General features: G+C 42.2%; 1 protein-coding gene across 3 annotated transcripts in view; it reads left to right on the top strand.

Moving 5' to 3' along the window:
• LOC129842990 (sprouty-related, EVH1 domain-containing protein 1-like) overlaps positions 1–22,557 on the top strand; it is a 101,984-nt gene that overhangs the window by 49,082 nt on the left and 30,345 nt on the right. For 2 of the 3 annotated variants that reach the window (XM_055911713.1, XM_055911712.1), the window contains one exon: positions 4,111–4,315. In XM_055911713.1, the coding sequence (XP_055767688.1) occupies positions 4,111–4,315 (205 nt within the window). Of the gene's footprint in view, positions 1–1,470; positions 1,546–4,110; positions 4,316–22,557 lie in introns of those variants that run through there. The other variant, XM_055911714.1, reaches the window with a different exon arrangement.

The raw sequence follows: 22,557 nt of genomic DNA, 5'->3' as shown, positions 1-22,557 counted from the left end.
AGCTCCCTCAAACGCTGAGGGAAGCCAACATATCACTTATTCTCAAAAAGGGAAAATGTTTTTGTCTTGTTTGTCTTGAGTCTTGTTCCTCGTACAGACCAATTTCCCTTCTGAATGTGGATAGAAAATTGCTTTCTAAAATTCTAGCCACAAGATTAGAGGACTCACTGCCACTAATTGTAAAAGGAGACCAAACTGGCTTCATTAAGGGCCGTAAGTCATGCAACAATGTCAGGCGGCTTCTTAATGTAATTCAAGCCTACCAACAAAGTGCTAGGGATGGTCTTGTGCTCTCCCTAGATGCTGAGAAAGCATTTTATCGGGTGGAGTGGTCTTACCTATTCCTTGCTCTAAATACATTTGGTCTAGGGGACAACTTTATAAAATGGGTGAAAGTTTTATATGATGATCCTCAGGCTGCTTTCCTTACTAATGGGCTAAGGTCAAATAGCTTCTCTATATACAGAGGTACCAGACAGGGCTGTCCTTTGTCCCCTCTCCTATTTGCACTCGTTATGGAACCACTGGCCGAGGCCATCAGGGTAACGCCTGCTATACAGGGGCTGCTCATTGGTGATGTTCACCATAAAATGAGCTTGTATGCTGATGATGTCCTGATATTCATCTCTAGCCCCGAGACTTCAACTACATCTCTTATTAATATTATTGAATTATTCAGCGAATTCTCAGGCTACAAGATTAACTTAACTAAATCAGAGGCTATGCCACTTGGTAACCTTCACTCTGTACCTAATACTTCTCCCCCCTTCCCTTTTAAATGGTCTCCCTCAGGTTTTAAGTATCTGGGTATATTTGTAACTCCTAAATTCCAGCAAATGTACAAAGCCAATTTTGTTCCCTTGTTTGATACAATAAGACAGGATCTGGGGCGCTGGAACTCTCTCCCGATTTCTTGGTTGGGTAGAATATCCCTCTTGAAAATGAACATTTTACCTAGACTACTTTACCCAATCCAAATGATCCCAGTATTACTCTCCAATAAGGTAATAAAGGATGTAAATGGATGGCTAAGTTCCTTTTATATGGAGTAAACGCAAGCCAAGACTTAAGATGGCAATATCGCAGCTGCCAAGTTCTATGGGGGGCTTGGATCTGCCCAATATCAGGTTCTATCAGTGGTGTGCCCACCTATGTTATATTTCTAATTGGATCACAAACGATGACTCCTCTATTTGGTTAGACATTGAGACTTCTCTTTCAAAATACCCCTTACAGGATCTTTTATTTTTCAGAAGTTTCAAGTCTGTAGAAGATCACTGCAATAATCCTATTACACTTAACACACTCAAAGTATGGTGGTCAGTTCAGCGCTTCCTGGGAAGGTCCAAACTAACCTCTGCTCTTACCCCAATTCTTAACAACCCAGATTTTGGTCCAGGATTGCTGGATGCTGGCTTTAACTTTTGGCTTAATATGGGCATACGCAGACTAAATTACTTATTTGCTGATAAGATTTTATTGTCAATTGAGCAGATGGTGGAGAAATATCGACTCCCAAGGCAGGACTTTCTCCGCTTCCTACAAGTAAGACATTATATTGTGAAGAGCACCACCTTAATTGGTAACCCGGATATGTCTGTCATTGAAATGCATTTTTTTTCCCCCACAAAGGAAAATGTCTCTAAGTCTGTTTTATGATGCTTTAAGGTCCTTTTCTGCTGTCGACACACAGAGGGTGAAACAAGTGTGGGAGAAAGAATTGTCTGTTACTATTGACGAAGAGATGTGGGAGGACATTTGGAGATATGCAAAAACAATATCTATATGTAATCATACTCAATTCAGTTATGAATAATACACAGATTGCATATATCCCCAAATCGCAGACATGCATTTAGACCCTCTTCCCCTTCTCCTCAGTGTCTTAAATGTAAAACTGATACAGGCACCCTAACACATTGTTTATGGTCATGTACCAAATTACAAAGATACTGGTCTGGTGTTCTGAAAGAAATTGAAAAGATCCTAGGGGTTGATCTAGAATTGGACCCAGTTTCTTTACTGTTGGGTCTTCCTAGTAGGCATGTTACTTCTGTGGGTAAGAGGAGGCTTTACAACATCCTTACCTTTGCAGCGAGGAAAAACATCATTTTACAGTGGATTGGTGATAAGATTCCTTCTATTAAAGATTGGCATAAGACACTATTTGAATGGGTGCTTCTGGAATATTTACATTTAACATTTAAGTCATTTAGCAGACGCTCTTATCCAGAGTGACTTACAAATTGGTGCATTCACCTTATGATATTTGACATGTACATTGCATTCTAAAACAGATCAGTTCTACAAAGTATGGGAACCCTATATCTAAATTACCTAGAACCTGAGGTATCAGCTATTATGCTGCAAGGATTCTCTTAGAATGGTGGTGATCTATGTATTTCAGAATTACACTGTACGTTCCATGTGTCAAACCTAACTTCTTAGTTTAAACTGAGCTTTTTTGTTTAATTTCTGTTTGTAAGTTTGTTTAAAATGTATGTATTGAGAGGATGGGGTGAGAGAAGAGGGGAGAGAAATGGTGTGCGTAGGTGTGTATGTATGTATGTATGTATGTGAGATATATATGTATATATATATATATACACTGCTCAAAAAAATAAAGGGAACACTTAAACAACACAATGTAACTCCAAGTCAATCACACTTCTGTGAAATCAAACTGTCCACTTAGGAAGCAACACTGATTGACAATAAATTTCACATGCTGTTGTGCAAATGGAATAGACAAAAGGTGGAAATTATAGGCAATTAGCAAGACACCCCCAATAAAGGAGTGGTTCTGCAGGTGGTGACCACAGACCACTTCTCAGTTCCTATGCTTCATGGCTGATGTTTTGGTCACTTTTGAATGCTGGCGGTGCTTTCACTCTAGTGGTAGCATGAGACGGAGTCTACAACTCACACAAGTCTCTCAGGTAGTGCAGCTCATCCAGAATGGCACATCAATGCGAGCTGTGGCAAGAAGGTTTGCTGTGTCTGTCAGCGTAGTGTGCAGAACATGGAGGCGCTACCAGGAGACAGGCCAGTACATCAGGAGACGTGGAGGAGGCCGTAGGAGGGCAACAACCCAGCAGCAGGACCGCTACCTCCGCCTTTGTGCAAGGAGGAGCACTGCCAGAGCCCTGCAAAATGACCTCCAGCAGGCCACAAAATGAGCTTTACTTAGAACAGCTAATCAGCCGTACCAGGGATTGTCCAGGAGGTGACTTCATTGTCTCTACCTTTTGTTGAAATTTCAGAGTTCGAACCACTTTGGACGTGAGCTGCAACTCAACATCTCTCTGATCTGATATGTTAATTCTTAACCCATTGTTTTATACAGTTCGTTCAAAAGAGGCAGTTAATGAGGCTGACACGCTCTCTGACCTCAGGGGCGGTGAGTACGTACTTATACAAAGTTATAGAAATCATTTCCTCTTATAGTTTCTAAAATCACGTCCCTCTCTTAACAAAATCACTTTCATGCACAACGCATCAGGTGGACACTTCACACATAGTGTGTATACTTTTCAAGTTACAGTATTTCCTTTTTTAAAAACATTTTTAATGACATCACAAAGTAACAACCACACCGAGGTAACCTCTGCCCGTTCCCCATGTTTTATGTTAGAATTATTGTTCCGGTATTCGCTTTAGAACATATTAGAGTTTCGGCGGGAAATGTCTGTGAAACAAGGGCACATTCTTGTGTGAATTTGCAGAGGGAAATGGCTGAAAGTTCTTGACCTTGATTTACAACAGGGTGTGAGCTGTCAACCCCCACCAGTTCCCTCCTTCCCCCTCTGCGGGTGAGACGGGTCTGACTGAAGATATTTATTGAAAAGCTGATCTGACACATTTGGATCCTTACAGGACAGCGATGACATATCCTTTCGTGACGAGTCATGCATGTGTTCAAGCAGTGGCCGTGTTGCGGTCATTACCATTAACCATTTTCTGTCTGCAATGGCAGGCCTGTAACTGTGAGGCGACATGGTTGTGTTGTCATAGTATCTGTGTTCTCTCTATATGCAGAGGTAGTTGATGTCATGGTCTTGTTACAGTCCCACCCTAATCATGCCTTTCCCTTTCTCTCTCTCTGTTCAGTGACAGTTATGCGCGTGTGAGAGCAGTGGTCATGACTCGGGATGACTCCAGCGGTGGGTGGCTGCCTCTGGGAGCTGGGGGCCTCAGCTGCGTCACCGTCTACAAAGTCAGCCGGGCACCGGACAGCGACAGCAGCACCACAGACCCAAACACCACCACCACAGCAGACTTCCTCATCAAGGGGGAGCGGCTCAAAGACAAATCGGTAAGGATTCACCTCGCTTTCCACACACCCACACACTGAGCGCAATTCTCCTCATTAAGCTAGTAAAAATAACCGTCAAAACTATTTAAATAGGCCTGCATTCATTTTAGGATTTATTTACGTTTTTGTTGACATTATTTTCATGTAGGTGAACTTTACCTAATAATGGGAGTGTAACGGTCGTCCTCCTCCTCTTCGGATGAAGAGGAGGAGTAGGGATTGGACCAAAGCGCAGCGTGATAATTTGACATAATGAAGTTTATTAAAGAAAAGACGAAAACCGAAAAACACTTCAACAAACTACAAAATAACAAACAAACGTAGACTGACCTAAAACATGTGAACTTACATATAACGATGAACGCACGAACAGGTACAGACTACAAACAAACGATACAGTCCCGTGTGGTAACATATACGGACACAGGAGACAACCACCCACAAACAAACAGTGTGAACAGCCTACCTTTATATGGTTCTCAATCAGAGGAAAAGTCAAACACCTGTCTCTGATTGAGAACCATATAAGGCTAATTACAAATGACCTAAACATAGAAACACAAAACATAGAATGCCCACCCCAACTCACACATACAAAAATAACAGAAAACAGGTCAGGAACGTGACAGGGAGCGTTTTACTAATGATTATAAGCAATTATTTTGCTAACTTAGTCTGTCTATTAACCTGTTATGGCTGCAGGCCGGTGTCGGTACACTTATGACAACAGCCCGTCCAAGTGCAGGGCGCGAAATTCAAAAGATATTTTTTAGAAATATTTAACTTTCACACTTTAACAAGTCCAATACAGCAAATGAAAGATAAACATCTTGTGAATCCAGCCAACATTTCTAAAATGTTTTACAGCGAAAACACCACGTATATTTGTTAGCTCACCACCAAATAGAAAAAAGCAGATATTTTTCACAGCACAGGTAGCATGCACAAAACCAACCAAACTAACCAAGAACCAACCAAACTAACCAAGAAACAACTTCATCAGATGACAGTCTTATAACATGTTATACAATAAATCTGTTTTTTTCGAAAAATGTGCATATTTGAGGTATAAATCATAGTTTTACATTGCAGCTACAATCGGAAATAGCACCGAAGCAGCTAGAACAATTACAGACCAAAGTGAAATACCTAAATACTCATCATAAAACATTTATGAAAAATACATAGTGTACAGCAAATGAAAGACAAACATCTTGTGAATCCAGCCAATATTTCCGATTCTTTAAGTGTTTTACAGCGAAAACACAATATAATAACAATAATATTAGCTTACTACAACAGCCTACCACACAACCCCATTCAGTCAATTTAACGTTAGCGATGGCTAATAAACCAGCAAAAGATATTAATTTTTTCACTAACCATCATAAACTTCATCAGATGACAGTCCTATAACATCATATTACACAATACATATATGGTTTGTTCGAAAATGTTCATATTTAGAGCTGAAATCCGTGGTTATACAATGTGACCATGTAGCAATTATTTTCCAGAATCTCCGTATATGTTTCTGACACTCACCTATTCTGACCAAATAACTATTCATAAACTTTACTAAAAAATACATGTTGTATAAGAAATGATAGATACACTAGTTCATAATGCAATCGCCGTGTTAGAATTCTAAACATAACTTCAGTACGACATGCAGCTTACGTTATAGCGAGAGATCGCCCAAAATCTGGGCGCAAACTAATAGTAAACATGTTCAACAGATATATGAAATAACATCATAAATGGGTCCTACTTTTGATGATCTTCCATCAGAATGTTGTACAAGGGGTCCTTTATCCAGAACAATCGTTGTTTGGTTTTAGAATGGCATTTTTCCCTCTCGAATGAGCAAGCAAAACTAGCCAAGTGGCGCTAAGCTCTCCTTCGTCACCAAATGCAAAGAACGCAACACGCCTAAACTCCCGAAACAATTTCAATAATCTAATAAAACTATATTGAAAAAACATACTTTACGATGATATTATCACATTTATCAAATAAAATAAAATACGGAGATATAAGACGTCTATAGCGAATGCTTTTCAGAAGCCAATACTGGTGACCTTTATGCGCTTCCTGAACAAAGGAATTCTGGGGTCATGTCATTACAAGCTCTCTCTTTTGACCATAGAAATACCTAGAAACCCCATTTCACCTCTCACAGCCTATTGACATCTAGTGGAAGGCGTATGAAGTGCATGTATACTAATAGATATCAAGCACATTTATAGGCAGGCCCTGGAACAGAGATTCGATTTCAGATTTTTCACTTTCTGACAGGAAGTTTGCTGCAAAATGAGTTCTGTTTTACTCACAGATATAATTCAAACGGTTTTAGAAACTTGAGAGTGTTTTCTATCCAATAGTAATAATAATATGCATATTGTACGAGCAAGAATTGAGTACGAGGCCGTTTGAAATGGGCACCTTTTATCCAAGCTACTCAATACTGTCCCTGCAGCCCAAAGAAGTTAAACGTTCTACATCTCTTTCCAACTGATGATGCACACTTGTAAAGAGCACTATAGGCTATAAGTATTCAGACCCATTTTGTTACATTACAACCTTATCAATCTACACATAATACCCCATAATGACAAAGCAAACAGGTTTTTAGAAATTTTAGCAAATTTATTACAAATTAAAACTGAAATATCACATTTGTTACCCGTCACTAATGCACAGGAGAGCCGTTTGAACGTAAACTTATTTTTAATCCAAATGTATTTTTTGGCAGAAATGCCTTCTCGAACATGTGAACTTTCATGTGCCTTATTAACAAACTTGTATGCCATCTGTAAATACGAATAAAATGGTTAAATTTTGAGTCTAGTTGGTTTAGCCACAGAAAAAGACGACAACCATCACGCAAGCCGTGATTCGGTGAGATAATGAGTGGGCTGGACATGCCGAGAGATGAGTTTGGAATGGTCTGCCATATAGCATGCTTCTGTCTATTTGAGTTGTTCAGTATGTCTAGGTAATCCTGGCTTTAAACAAAATTGATTGTGTAATAAAACTGCATAAGTGTTGCTCTCCACTTTCTGGAGGACTGTTTTTTATTTTTTTATTTAAATCCGTGGAATTCGAGTATGATAGCTAAAGGAGATGGACAAAACACCTGTTTCCGGATTACATCTTCAAACTAAGGGCAGCCATGGCATCCCGACAGGAGACGCGTCCATCCATGAATGATGTATGATAGTTTAGCTTGCTACATTTTTCAGATATTGCACGTTTCTAATTTTGCCAAAGTGGTTTCATTTCAAGTTAAACTGTTAGCATACTGTTAGCTAGCTAGCATAAGTTGGCTGGCTGGCTAGCTAACGTTACGTGTATGATCGTATTCGTATCTCAGAGCCATTAGCTACCTAACATTGAACCAGGTTTGTTAGCTACCTGCAGATTCATGCAGGGTAGTAACGTCATGAGTTGGGATTATGGTTCATTGTTTACCTAGCTAGCTAACGGTGACTAACCTCATTCCATACAAATTTGCGCATCCGCAGCATTCAAACGAGGCTACAATGAAACCTAATGGGACTGTAGCGACTGTTGGCATCAAAATCCGGGGTGTGAACTAAGTTTCGATTCAGTGTTGACAAAACTGACCCCTTTGACGCGTGGTACGTTGTGACGTGTCACTACGTAACGTACGGCACGCATTTGCATCTCATTTTGTGTCGTACAGTCTCTTTCCTCCAGGGGTAGCCCTTCTGCCGCAGATTAAAAATAACAAAGGGTCAGGGTAAGGGGGTTACCTAGTCAATTGTACAACTGAATGCATTCATTTTTTGCGTCATCTCTGCATGACTCTCAAAAGCCGCGACAGCTGCTGTTTACTTCTGAAAACTTTAACGCTGCCCTAAAAACCTGATTCAAATTCGACACAAACATTCAACTTGGTATGTAATGACACATTATATAAACTCTTAATAGTGTTTTATTTACATTTTAGATGTGATAAGTTGGACAGATCGGGTGAAGAAAGCTGTTTCCCCACACGACATATCTCCCCCTTTCACTAGCACACAATAGGTTTCGCTTCCCCATCCACCATTTAAAAAAAAAAAAAGTCCCGACAGAGCTCATTGCCTTCGTCAATCATGCAGAGACGGGCAGCATGAAAGTCTCGTCATTGATTTTGCTGGAAAGGGGAGAAATGGTGCTTTACAATGGTTTTCATTTTACAGTTGACCTGGAAGTAGTACATTTTTTGGGGACTAAAATAAGGTAAATTGTATGGAATAGCGCAATGTACAAAAGTGCGTTAGTTACTGTTACATGTCTTAACAAAAGACTCCACTATGCAAATAACCATTTTGGGTGCGTTTGTAAATTCAGTCTGGCCAGCTACTCCGATTGTCAGAGCACTCTCGTCTGAGTGTGCCAGAGCGCAGAATAAGTGATGAATTTATGAACGCTCAACACCCGTTGAATATGGCCGGTGTCGTCGGCAAAAAAGCGTAATTAAATTGTTGCCAGCAGCACAGTTACAGGCACCAATACTCTGAATACCATGAAAACGGCCTAACCAGCTCTGCTAGGGCGAGTAAAATGGTCGGAGTGTGGTGTTCTCTCATTTGTAGCTAGCCAATGTTAGCATGTTAACTTGTGTGCTTGACTGCCGTTGTGAGGTTGGATCAACACTATTCACTGGCCAGAGCGTCCAGTGTGCACTCTAAGTGCGAACCACTCTGAATTTACCACCGGACAATCTAACAGCACAGTTGCAGTCACCAATGCTCTTGATAACATAACAGCCTAACCCGCTCTGCTAGGGCGAGTGATGTTCAGTGAGCTGTTCACTCATTTGTCTGGAAGTAGCTAGCAAGTTAACTTGGGTGTTTGACTGCTGTTGTTCATACAGAACACTCGGATCAATCCTTAGAGATGGGTGGGGCTGAAGCTTAAGAGGGTGTCAACGATGCTGAATAGGTGTAGACTCTCCAGCAGTATAAGGACTCTCCAGCAGCATAGTACCAAAACATTCAGAAGGCTATTTTCTCAAAAGTGAGTTTACAAATTTATCAACTTTCAAAGCAGAATTACTTTCCTATTGTTCCTTAACTGTAGGGTATGATATACCATTTTGTAGCTTTGAGTCTCTACTTCTGTGTAATGTGAAAAACACAATTAAACATTTTGCTGCATGAAACCGATTAGAGCCGGTCGGTCACATTTCAGTATTCAGACCCTTTACTCAGTACTTTGTTGAATCACCTTTGGCAGCGATTACAGCCCCGAGTCTTTCTTGGGTGTGACGCTACAAGCTTGACACACCTGTATCTGGGGAGTTTCTCCCATTCTTCTCTGCAGATCCTCTTAAGCTCTATCAGGTTGGATGGGGAGCGTCACTGCACAGCTATTTTCAGGTCTCCAGAGATGTTTGATCGGATTCAAGTCTGTGCTCTGGCTGGGCCACTCAAGGACATTCAGAGACTTATCCCAAAGCCACTCCTGTGTTGTCTTGACTGTGAGCTTAGGGCCGTTGTCCTGTTGGATGGTGAACCTTCGCCCCAGTCTGAGGTCCTGAGTGCTCTGGAGCAGGTTTTCATCAAACATCTCGCTGTACTTTGCTCTGTTCATCTTTCCCTCAATCCTGATTTGTTTCCCAGTCCCTGCCGCTGAAAAACATCCCCACAGCATGATGCAGCCACCACCATGCTTCACCGTAGGGATGGTGCCAGGTTTCCTCCAGACGTGACGCTTGGCATTCAGGCCAAAAAGTTCAATCTTAGTTTCACCAGACCAGAGAATCTTGTTTCTCATGGTCTGAGAGTCTTCAGGTGCCTTTTGGCAAACTCCAAGCAGGCTGTCGTGTATTTTACTGAGAAGTGGCTTCTGTCTGGCCACTATACCATAAAGGCCTGATTGGTGGAGTGCTACAGAGATGGTTGTCCTTCTGTAAGGTTTTCCCATCTCACAGTGGAACTCTGGAGCTCTGTCAGTGACCATCGGGTTCTTGGTCACCTCCCTGACCAAGACCCTTCTACCTCGATTCCTCAGTTTGGCCGGGCAGGAGGCCACTGTGTTCTTGGGGACCTTCAATGCTGCAGACATGTTTTGCTACCTTTCCCCAGGACTGTGTCTTGACAAAGTCCTGTCTTGGGGCTCTACGGAAAATTCCTTCGACCGCATAGCATGGTTTTTGCTCTGACATGCACTGTCAACTGTGGGACCTTTATATAGACAGGTGTGTACCTTTCCAAATCGTGTCCAATCAATTGAATTTACCACAGGTGGACTCCAAGTTGTAGAAACATCTCAAGGATGATCAATGGAAGCAGGATGCATCTGAGCTTAGTTTCGAGTCTCATAGCAAAGGGTCTGAATACTTATGTAAATAAGTTTTTTTTTTTTTTTTTTTAAGAAGGGAAAGTGTCTGAATACTTTCCGAATGCACTGTATATGTCCATTCAGAAAGTTTCCTAAAGTAGCCTGTCTGGACTCAATCTCATTTTATAAGAATCAAATGATCCTCTCATAATTTAGTCTTGTAAAAGGCCTGTTATCAGTAGCTAAGGCTACATAATTGATTTCAATACGGCATCCTCTCTTTGAAGAATGACCGCAGCAGCAGGGTTTGTGACGTTATGCGACTATTTCGGGGAAAAGTAGAAAACCCATCGGACTTCGTTTTGAATGGTTTTGTGCGAAACAGGAAAGACACCCAGAGTTACCTCTGCTGCAGAGGATAAGTTCATTTGAGTTACCAGCCTCAGGTGTTGCAGCCCAAATAAATGCTTAAGAGTTCAAGTAACAGACACGTCTCAACATCAACTGTTCTGAGGAGACTGCGTGAATCAGGCCTTAGTGGTCGAATTACTGCAATGAAACCAATACTAAAGTAGACCAATAATATAAAGATACTTGCTTGGGCCAAGAAACACGAGCAATGGACATTAGACCTGTGGGAATCTGTCCTTTTGGTCTGATGTGTCCAAATTTGTGATTTTTGGTTCCAACCGCCCTGTCATTGTGAGACGCAGAGTAGGTGAACAGATGATCTCCGCATGTGTGGTTCCCACCTTGAGGCATGGAGGAGGTTGTGTTGGGGTGATTTGCTGATGACACTGTCTGTGATTTATTTAGCCATGCTGGTTAAATGTACCTTGAATTCTAACACATCATTCTGCAGCGATACGCCATCCAATCTGTTATGCGCTTAGTGGGACTATCATTTGTTTTTCAACAGGACAATGACCCAACACAACTCCAGGCTGTGTAAGGGCTATTTTGCCACAAGGGAGAGTGATGGAGTGCTGCATCAGGTGACCTGGCCTCCCCAATTACCCGACCTTAACCCAATTGAGATGGTTTGGGATGAGTTGGACTGCAGAGTGAAGGAAAAGCAGAAAACAAGTGCTCAGCATATGTGGGAACTCCTTCAAGACTGTTGGACAAGCATTCCAGGTGAAGCTGGTTGAGATAATGCCAAAAGTGTGCAAAGCTGTCGTCAAGGCAAAGGGTGGCGACTTTGAAGAGTCTTCCTTTCCTGTGGCGGTACTCATGAGAGCCAGTTTCATGACAGCGCTTGTTGTTTTTTGCGATTGCACTTCTGTATACCACCCCTACCTTGTCACAACACAACTGATTGGCTCAAGCGCAATAAGAAGGAAAGAAATTCCAAATTTTTTAATTTTAATAAGGCAACCTGTTAATTGAAATGCATTCCAGGTGACTACCTCATGAAGCTGGTTGAGAGAATACCAAGAGTGTGCAAAGCAAAGGGTGGCTATTTTGAAGAATCTCAAATCTCAAATATATTTTGATTTGTTTATCATTTGGTTACTACATGATTATTATGTGTTATTTCATAGTTTTGTTGTCTTCATTTTTATTCTCAAATGTAGAAAATAGTAAAAATTATGAAAAACCCTTGAATGAGTTGGTGTGTCCAAACTTTTGACTGGTATTTCATGTGTTGCCACCCTAGAGTCATACACTGCTCATAAAGCAAATGTAGAACTTTTATTATTCAAAAACACGAAATACCGTTAATGTGGGAAATATATCGCCCAGGCCATATCGCCCAGCCTAATGACTTGTAGTCTAAGAATCGTATAAACTATACAAACCTTCCACTCAGGGAGTCACACACTCCTTACACAAACCTTAAACACCTCACACTCCTCGCCATGGAACTCACACTCACTCTGAGGGACTCATACACACCACACACACTCATCTATCACAATGGAGAGCAAGCATGTTCGCAATGTACTATGCACCAACTCAGCCTGTGACACATTCCACACCGAGGGGGTCGTGGGATGAGATCACCATCAACCTCCGCCTTACACACACAGTCACACACACATACACCGTCACACAGGAAGTGGCTGTTTGGCTTTCCTCCTCTGCACAGGGAAGGTATCTGTAAATAGGAGCGGGCTGCGTGATTGTGTGATGCATGCTGACATCATTAGAGAGAAGAAATGGGCAGACTGCTCAGGTGAGGGGGATGAGGGATGTAGGAAGTCAAACTAAAAAGATGGAGGACAACGGGAATGAGGGAAATAATTTATTGGATATTGGTGCGCTGAGCTTCTAGTCATATATTCCTATGCTCTCGTCCTAAAACTGTGAAGCCCTTGCGTCTCTTTATTCATGTTAAACAATTAGATTGATGACCATTTCCTTTTGACAAGAATTAATAGGTGACTGACTGTCTTTTAAGTATCGTAGATAAGTGGCTCCTGCCTGCTAAGACACTTCGATTATAACTGTCTATTCTGAGCCTGGGCCACCGTGCTATATAGAGCATGATTCTGGTGATGTCACCCACCCCAGGGGCTTGTTAAAGCGGGAGGTCCAAACCACCATTTTACTAGAGAGGCATAGGGAACAAGGGAAGAGATGGAGAGGAGGTAAAAGCGATCGCCAGTCAAACTGTAAGAAATGGAGGGCGACAAAATAAAGAGACTGAAAGAAAGAGAAAGTGAGGGAGAGACAGAGAGATGAGGTGGTGACTGCAATGTTGGGGGGGTCTGCCTATAAGCGCAATGATGCGGCACAGAGTGTACTGATGAGTCAGCTGGCTCCTGATATTGCCAGCAATGGGACTCCTCTCTCTCGCTCAGTCCTCTCGCTCTGTGTTTTCTCTCTCTCTCTCTCTCTCTTCTGTTCTCTCTCTTTCTGTTCTCTTTCTCTCTTTCTGTTCTCTCAATGAAATTCAGAGGGCTTTATTGGCATTGGAAATGTATGTTTACATTGCCAAAGCAAGTAAAATGGACAATAAACAAAGTGAAATAAACAATATAAAATTAACTGTAAACATTACATTCAACGTTCCAAAGGAATATCCTCCCGGACGAGCTAAACTACTTCTATGCTCGCTTCGAGGCAAGTAACACTGAAACATGCATGAGAGCACCAGCTGTACCGGAAGATTGTGATATCACACTCTCCGCAGCCGATGTGAAGTAAGACCTTTAGACAGGTCAACATTCACAAGGCCGCAGGGCCAGACGAATTACCAGGACATGTACTGCGAGCATGCGCTTACCAACTAGCAAGTGTCTTCACTGACATTTGTAACCTCTCCCTGTCCGAGTCTGTAATACCAACATGTTTCAAGTAGACAACCATAGTGCCTGTGCCCAAGAACACTAAGGTAACCTGCCTAACTGACTACCGACCTGTAGCACTCACGTCTGTAGCCATGAAGTGCTTTGAAAGGCTGGTGTTGGCTCACATAAACACCATCATCCCAGAAACCCTAGACCCACTCCAAATTGCATATCGCCCCAACAGATCCACAGATGATGCAGTCTCTATTGCACTCCACACTGCCCTTTCCCACCTGGACAAAAGGAACACTTATGTGAGAATGCTATTCATTGACTACAGCTCAACGTTCAACACCATAGCGCCCTCAAAGCTCATCACTAAGCTAACGACCCTGGGACTAAACACCTCCCTCTGCAACTGGATCCTGGACTTCCTGACAGGCCACCCCCAGGTGGTAAGAGTAAGCAACAACACAACCGCCACGCTGATCCTCAATACAGGGGCCCCTCAGGGATGCTTGCTCAGCCCCCTCCTGTACTCCCTGTTCACGCATGACTGCACGGCCAGGCATGACTCTAACACCATCATTAAATTTGCCAATGACACACCAGTGGTAGGCCTGATCACGGACAGCAACGAGACAGCCTAGAGGTAGGAAGGAGGTCAGAGACCTGGCCGTGTGGTGCCAGGACAACAACCTCTCCCTCAATGTGATCAAGACAAAGGAGATGATTGTGGACTACAGGAAAATGGGGACCGAGCACGCCCCCATTCTCATTGACGGGGCTGCAGTGGAGCAGGTTGAGAGCTTCAAGTTACTTGGTGTTCACATCACCAACAAACTAACATGGTCCTAGCACACCATGACAGTCGTGAAGCAGGCACGACAAAACCTATACCCTCTCAGGAGACTGAAAAGATTTGGCATGGGTCCTCAGATCCTCAAAAGGTTCTACGGCCGCACCATCGAGAGCATCCTGGCTGGTTGCATCACTGCCTGGTATGGCAACTGCTAGGCCTCCGAACGCAAGGCACTGCAGAGGGTAGTGCGAACGGCCCAGTACATCACTGGGGCCAAGCTTCCTGCCATCCAGGACCTCTACACTAGGCGGTGTCTGAGGAAGGCCCTAAAAATTGTCAAACTCCAGCCACCTTAGTCATAGACTGTTCACTCTGCTACCACACGGCAAGCGGGTACTGGAGAGCCAAGTCTAGGTCCAAGAGGCTTCTAAACAGCTTCTACCCCCAAGCCATAAGACTCCTGAACATCTAGTCAAATGGCTACCCAGACTATTTGCATTGCTCCCCCACCCTACCCTCCCATCTCCACACCAATGCCACTCTCTGTCGTCATCTATGCATAGTCACTTTAACTCTACCTACATGTACATACTACCTCAACTAACCGGTGCCCCTGCACATTGACTCTATACCGGCACCCCCCGTATATATATTTTTTTACTGCTACTTTTTAATTGCTTGATACTTTTCTCTTATCGTACTGTTGGTTAGGGGCTCGTAAGTAAGCATTTCACTACACCTGTTGTATTCGGCGCATGTGACTAATAAAATTTGATTTGATTTTGAATATTTTTATTTTATTTATTTCACCTTCGTTTAACCAGGTAGGTCAGTAGAGAACATGGTCTCATTTACAACTGTGACCTGGCCAAGATAAAGCAAAGCAGTGTGACACAAAAACAGAGTTACATGGGATAAACAAACGTACAATCAATAACACAATAGAAAATTATATATACATTGTGTGAAAATGTAGTAAGATTAGAGAGGTAAGGCAATAAATTGGCCATAGTGGCAAAATAATTACATTTAGCAATTAAACACTGGAGTAATAGATGTGCAGAAGATGAATGTGCAAGTAGAAATACTGGGGTGCAAAGGAGCAAGAAATAAATAACAATATGGGGATGAGGTAGTTGGGTGGGCTATTTACAGATGGGCTGTGTACAGGTGCAATGATCGGTAAGCTGCTCTGACAGCTAATGCTTAAATTTAGTGAGGGAGATGAGTCTTTAGTTTCAGTCATTGGCAGCAGAGAACTGGAAGGAAAGGTGGCCAAAGAGGAGTTGGTGTGACCAGTGAAATATACCTGCTGGAGCGCGTGCTAAAGGTGAGTGCTGGTATGGTGACCAGTGAGCTGAGATAAGGCGGGGCTTTACCTAGCAAAGACTTATAGATGACCTGGAGCCATTGGGTTTGGCAACGAATATGAAGCGAGGTCCAGCCAACGAGAGCATACATGTGGTGGGTAGTATATGGGGCTTTGGTGACAAAACGGATGGCACTGACAATGTCAAATGTCATATTATGGTTATATACAGTGTTGTAAAGATGTGCAAATAGTTAAAGTACAAAAGGGATAATAAATAAACATAAATATTGTTTGTATTTATAATATTTGTTCTTCACTGGTTGCCCTTTTCTTGTGGCAACTGGTCATAAATGTTGCTGCTGTGATGGCACACTGTGGTATTTCACCCAATAGATAGTTGAAGTCGGAAGTTTACATTCACTAAGGTTGGAGTCATTAAAACTAGTTTTTCAACCACTCCATAAATGTCTTGTTAACAAACTATAGTTTTGGCAAGTCGGTTAGGACATCTACTTTGTGCATGACACAAGTATTTTTTTCTAACAATTGTTTACAGATTATTATTTCACTTATAATTCACTGTATCACAATTCCAGTTGGTCAGAAGTTTACATACACTACGTTGACTGTGCCTTGGAAAATTACAGCAAATTATGTCATGGCTTTAGAAGCTTCTGTTATGCTAATTGACATAATTTGAGTTAATTGGAGGTGTACCTGTGGATGTATTTCAAGACCTACCTTCAAACTCAGTACCTCTTTGTTGACATTATGGGAAAATCCAAAGAAATCAGCCAAGACCTCAGGAAAACAATTTGTAGACCTCCACAAGTCTGGTTCATCCTTGGGAGCAATTTCCAAATGCCTGAAGGTACCACGTTAATCTGTACAAACAATAGTACACAAGTATAAACACCATAGGACCACAAAGCCATCATAACGCTCAGGAAGGAGACGCATTCTGTCTCCTAGAGATGAACTTACTTTGATCTGAAATGTACAAATCAATCCCAGAACAGCAGCAAAGGACCTTGTGAAGATGCTGGAGGAAACCGGTACAAAAGGATCTATATCCACAGTAAAACGAGTCCTATATTGACATAACCTGAAAGGCCGCTCAGCAAGGAAGAAGCCACTGTTCCAAAATCGCCTGCAAATGGGGACAAAGATCGTTCTTTTTTGGAGAAATGTCCTCTGGTCTGATGAAACAAAAATAGAATGTTTGGCCATAATGACCATCGTTATATTTGAAGAAAAACGTGGGAGGCTTGCAAGCCGAAGAACACCATCCCAACCGTGAGGCACGCGGTGGCAGCATCATGTTGTGGGGGTGCATTGCTGCAGGACGGACAGGTGCACTTCACAAAATAGATGGCATCACTAGGGAGGAAAATTATGTGGATATATTGAAGCAACATCTCAAGACATCATTCAGGAAGTTAAAGCTTTGTCGCAAATGGTTCTTCCAAATGGACATTGACCCCAAGCATACTTCCAAAGTTGTGGCAAAATGGCTTAAGGACAACAAAGTCAAGGTATTGGAGTGGCCATCACAAAGCCCTGACCTCAATCCTATAGAAAATTTGTGGGCAGAACTGAAAAAGCGTGTGCGAGCAAGGAGGCCTACAAACCTGACTCAGTTACACCAGCTCTGTCAGGAGGAATCGGCCAAAATTCACCCAAGTTATTGTGGAAGGCTACCTGAAATGTTTGACCCAAGTTAAACAATTTAATGGCAATGCTACCAAATACTAATTGAGTGTATGTACACTTCTGACCCACTGGGAATGTGATGAATGAAATTAAACCTGAAATAAAATATTCTCTCCTATTCTTCTGACATTTCGTATTCTTAAAATAAAGTGGTGATCCTAACTGACCTAAAATTTAATTTTTACTAGGGTTAAATGTCAGGAATTGTGAAAAACTGAGTTTAAATGTATTTGGCTAAGGTGTATGTAAACTTCCAACTTCAGCTGTTTGTGAGTTTATCAAAATGTGGATTTATTTAAAAAAAAAATGTTTGTGTAATCTGAGGAAAATATGTATCTCTAATACATTTTGCAGGAGGTTTGGAAGTGCAGCTCAGTTTCCACCTTAATTTGTGGGCAGTGCCTACAGTGGCCTCTCTCAATAGCAAGGCTATGCTCACTGAGTCTGTACATAGTCAGATTTCCTTAATTTTTGGTCAGTCAGTGGTTAGGTATTCTGCCACTGTGTAATATGTGTTTAGGGCCAAATAGCATTCTAGTATGCTCTGTTTCTTTGTTAAATTACTTGACACATTGGAAATAATTATATGGTTTGTTTGGGTCAATTAATGGTTTGTTTGGGTCTAATTGTGTTGCTGTCCTGGGGCTCTGTGGGGTCTGTTTGTGTTTTTGAACAGAGCCCCAGGTTCATCTCTGTAGGTGATGGCTTTGTTATGTAAGGTTTTGGGAATCACTTTCTTTTAAATAATTGTAGAATTTAACGTCTCTTTTCTGGATTTGGATAATTAGCGGGTATCGGCCTAATTCTGCTCTGCATGCATTATTTGGTGTTTTACGTTGTAGACAGAGGATAGTTTTAAAGATTTCCCTCATGAAATCTCAATTTGGTGTTTGTCCCATGAATTATTGGTTGGTGAGTGGACCTCACAAACATAAAGGGCAATTGGTTCTATAACTGATTCAAGTATTTTTATCCAGATCCTAATTGGTATGTTGGTTTTTATGTTCCTTTTGATGGCATAGAAGGCCCTTCTAGCCTTGTCTCTCAGATTGTTCACAGTGTAAAGGTTGTCGTAGTCTTTCTCCTCCTCAGACGAGGAGGAGCATGGATCGGACCAAGATGCGGAGTAGGAGGTATTCATGATTTTAATGACAAACCAACAAACACTACAAATTAACAAAAACAACAAACGTGACTAACCTGTAACAGTCCTGTGTGGCCCAAACGCTAACACAGGAAACAAACACCCACAAAACACCAGTGAAACCCTGGCTGCCTTAGTATGACTCTCAATCAGAGACAAACGATACAGTCTCTAATTGAGAATCATACCAGGCCGAATACAAAACCCCACATAGAAATAGAAACCTAGACCAACCCACCCAATTCACGCCCTGACCAACTAAAACAAATCCATAACAAAGGAAAACAGGTCAGGAACATGACACACAGCTTCGTGGATGTTACCTGTGGCGCTGATGTTTAGGCCAAGGTATATATAGTTTTTTTGTGTGGTCTATTGCAACGGTGTCTAGATGGATTTTGTATTTTTTGTTCCTGGCAACTGGACCTTTTTTGGAACACCATTTTTTCTGTTACTGAGATTTACTGTCACGGCCCAGGTCTGACAGAATCTGTGCAGAAGATCTAGGTGCTGCTGTAGGCCCTCCTTGGTTGGGGACAGAAGCACCAGATCATCAGCCAACTGTAGACATTTGACTTCACATTTTAGTAGGGTGAGACTGGGTGCTGCAGACTGTTCTAGTGTCCTCGCCAATTCGTTGATATATACGTTGAAGAAGGTGGGGCTTAAGCTGCATCCCTGTTTCACCCCACGGCCCTGTGTAAATATAGGTGTGTTTTTTGCCAATTTTTAACCACACACTTGTTTGTGTACATGGATTTTATAATGTCGTGTGTTTTTCCCCCAACACCACTTTCCATCAATTTGTATAGCAGACCCTCATGCCAAATTGAGTCTCAAGCTTTTTGGAAATCAACAAAGCATGAGACTACTTCACTTTTGTTTTGGTTTGTTTGTCAATTAGTGTGTGCAGGGTGAGTACATGGTCTGTCGTACGGTAATTTGGTAAAAAGCCATTTTGACATTTGCCCTGTACATTGTTTTCAGTACATCTGCTTTTAATGATAATGCAGAGGATTTTCTGTTGGTTGCTGTTGACGCATGTCCCACGTTAGTTATTGGGGTCAAATTTGTCTCCACTTTTGTGGATTGGGCTGATCAGTTATTGGTTCCAAATATTGGGGAAGATGCCAGAGCTAAGGATGATGTTAAAGAGTTTAAGTATTTCCAATTGGAATTTGTGGTCTGTTTATTTTATCATTTCATTCAGGATACCATCAACACCATAGGCCTTTTTCGCATGGAGGGTTTGTATTTTGTCCGGTAGTAAATTCAATGTAAATGGAGAATCCAGTTGGTTCTGGTAGTCTTTAAGTTGATTCTAAGATTAGTATTTGATCATGTACAGTGCCAGTAAGAAGTGTGGACACACCTAATCATTCAATGGGTTTTTCTTCATTTTGTACTATTTTCTACATTGTAGAATAATAGTGAAGACATCAAAACTATGAAATAACACATGGATTCATGTAGTAACCTTTTTTTTTTTTTTACAAATCTAAATATATTTTATATTCTTCAAAGTACCCACCCCTGGCCTTGATGACAGCTTTGCACACGCTTGGCATTCTCTCAACCAGCTTCACTTTGAATGCTTTTCAAACAGGCTTGAAGGAGTTCTCATATATGCTGAGCACTTGTTGGCTGCTTTTTCATCACTCTGCGGTCCAACTCATCCCAAACCATGTCAATTGGGTTGAGTTCTGGTGATTGTGGAGGCCAGGTAATCTGATGCAGCATTGCATCACTCTCTTTCTTGGTCAAATAGCCCTTACCTCCAGGCTGTGTGTGTTGGGTCATTGTCCTGTTGAACAACAAATTATAGTCCCACTAAGCGCAAAACAGATGGGATGGCGTATCGCTGCAGAATGCTGTGGTAGCCATGCTGGTTAAGTGTGCCTTGAATTCTAAATAAATCACTGACAGTGTCACCAGCAAAGCACCATTACACCTCCTCCATGCTTCACGGTGGGAACAACACATGCAGAGATCATCTGTTCACCTACTCTGTGTCTCATAAAGACACAGCGGTTGGAACCGAAATTCTCAAATTTGGACACACCAGGCCAAAGGACAGATTTCCACTGGTGTTTCTTGGCACAAGCAAGTCTCATTTTCTTATTGGTGTCCTTTAGTAGTGGTGTCTTTGCAGCAATTCGACCATAAAGGCCTGATTCACACAGTCTCCTCTGAACAGTTTATGTTGATGTGTCTGTTACTCACATTTATTTGGGCTGAAATCTGAGGTGCCGTTAACTCTAATGAACTTGTCCTTGCAGGAGAGGTAACTCTGGGTCTTCCTTTCCTGTGGTGGTCCTCATGAGAGCCAGTTTCATCGTAGCGCTTGATGGTTTTTGCGACTGCACTTGAAGAAACTTTCAAAGTTCTTGAAACGTTCCGGATTGACTGACCTTCATGTCTTAACGTAATAGTCTCTTTGCTTTGTTGAGCTGTTCTTGCCATAATATGGACTTGGTCTTTTACCGAATAGGGCTATGTTCTGTATACCACCCCTACCTTGTCATGAACATAACTGATTGGCTCAAACGCATTAAGAAGGAAAGATTCTTTCCACTCTGTTCTTCCCCTCTATCTATCTTTCTGTTCTCGTTCCCTCCGTCTCTGTTCTCGCTCTCTCTCTGGTCTCTGTCCTCTTCTCTTCCCCCTTTTTCTCCTTCTGTTCTCTCTCCCTCTGTTGTGTGTTCTCTCTCTCCGCCTCTGTTTCCCCCCTCTCTCTCTCGCTCTATTTTGCTCGCTCACTGTTCTCTCTCTCTCTGTTCTTTGTTCTTTCTCTCTCTCCCCTCTCTCTGTTCGCTCTTCCTCTCCCTCGGTCTCTGTTCTCTCTCTCTCATTTGTTCTTTCTCTCTGTTTGCTTTCTCTCTCTGTTCTCTCTTTCAGTTCTCTCTGTTTTCTTCCCCCTCTTTCTCTTTCTCTTGTCTTTCTCCCTCGCTCTGTTCTCTCCCTCGTTTGCTCATTCTCTCTCTCCGCTCTCTACTCTCACTCTCTCTCTGTCCTCTTCTCCCTCTGTTCTCTGTGTTCTTTCTCTCCACCTCTCTCTGTTCTGTGTTCTCTCCACCTCTCTGTTCTCTCTCTCACCTCTCTCTGTTCTCTCCCTTGCTCTGTGTTCTCTGTTCTCTTTGTGTTCTTTTTTGTGTTCTGTTCACACACACTCTCTCTCTGTTCACTCTCTGTTCACTCTCTGTTCACTCTCTGTTCACTCTCTGTTCACTCTCTGCTCTCTGTTCTCTTTGTGTTCTTTCTGTCTCTCCCTAGCTTGTGCTCTCTCTCTGTTCTCTCGGTTCTTTCTCGCTCTCTATATTCTCACTCCACTCTCTCTCTGTTCTCTTTCCGTTCTCACTCTCCCCTCTCTCGCTGTCTCTGTGTGTTTGCTCACTCTCTCTGTTTTCTCTGTTAACACTCTCTCTCTCTGTTCACACTCTCTCTCTCTGTTCACACTCTCTCTCTATGTTAACACTCTCTCTCTCTGTTAACACTCTCTCTCTCTGTTAACACTCTCTCTCTCTGTTCACACTCTTTCTCTCTGTTCACACTCTCTCTCTCTGTTCACTCTCTCTACTCTCTCTGTTCACACTCTCTACTCTCTCTGTTCACTCTCTCTACTCTCTCTGTTCACTCTCTCCTCTCTCTCTGTTCACCCTCTCCTCTCTCTCTGTTCACTCTCCTCTCTCTCTGTTCACTCTCTCCTCTCTCTCTGTTCACTCTCTCCTCTCTCTCTGT

The sequence above is a fragment of the Salvelinus fontinalis genome, unplaced genomic scaffold (genome assembly GCF_029448725.1).
Source record: "Salvelinus fontinalis isolate EN_2023a unplaced genomic scaffold, ASM2944872v1 scaffold_0084, whole genome shotgun sequence".
NCBI classification, from domain to species: Eukaryota; Metazoa; Chordata; class Actinopteri; order Salmoniformes; family Salmonidae; genus Salvelinus; species Salvelinus fontinalis.
This window is presented reverse-complemented; position numbering and strand designations above follow the sequence as displayed.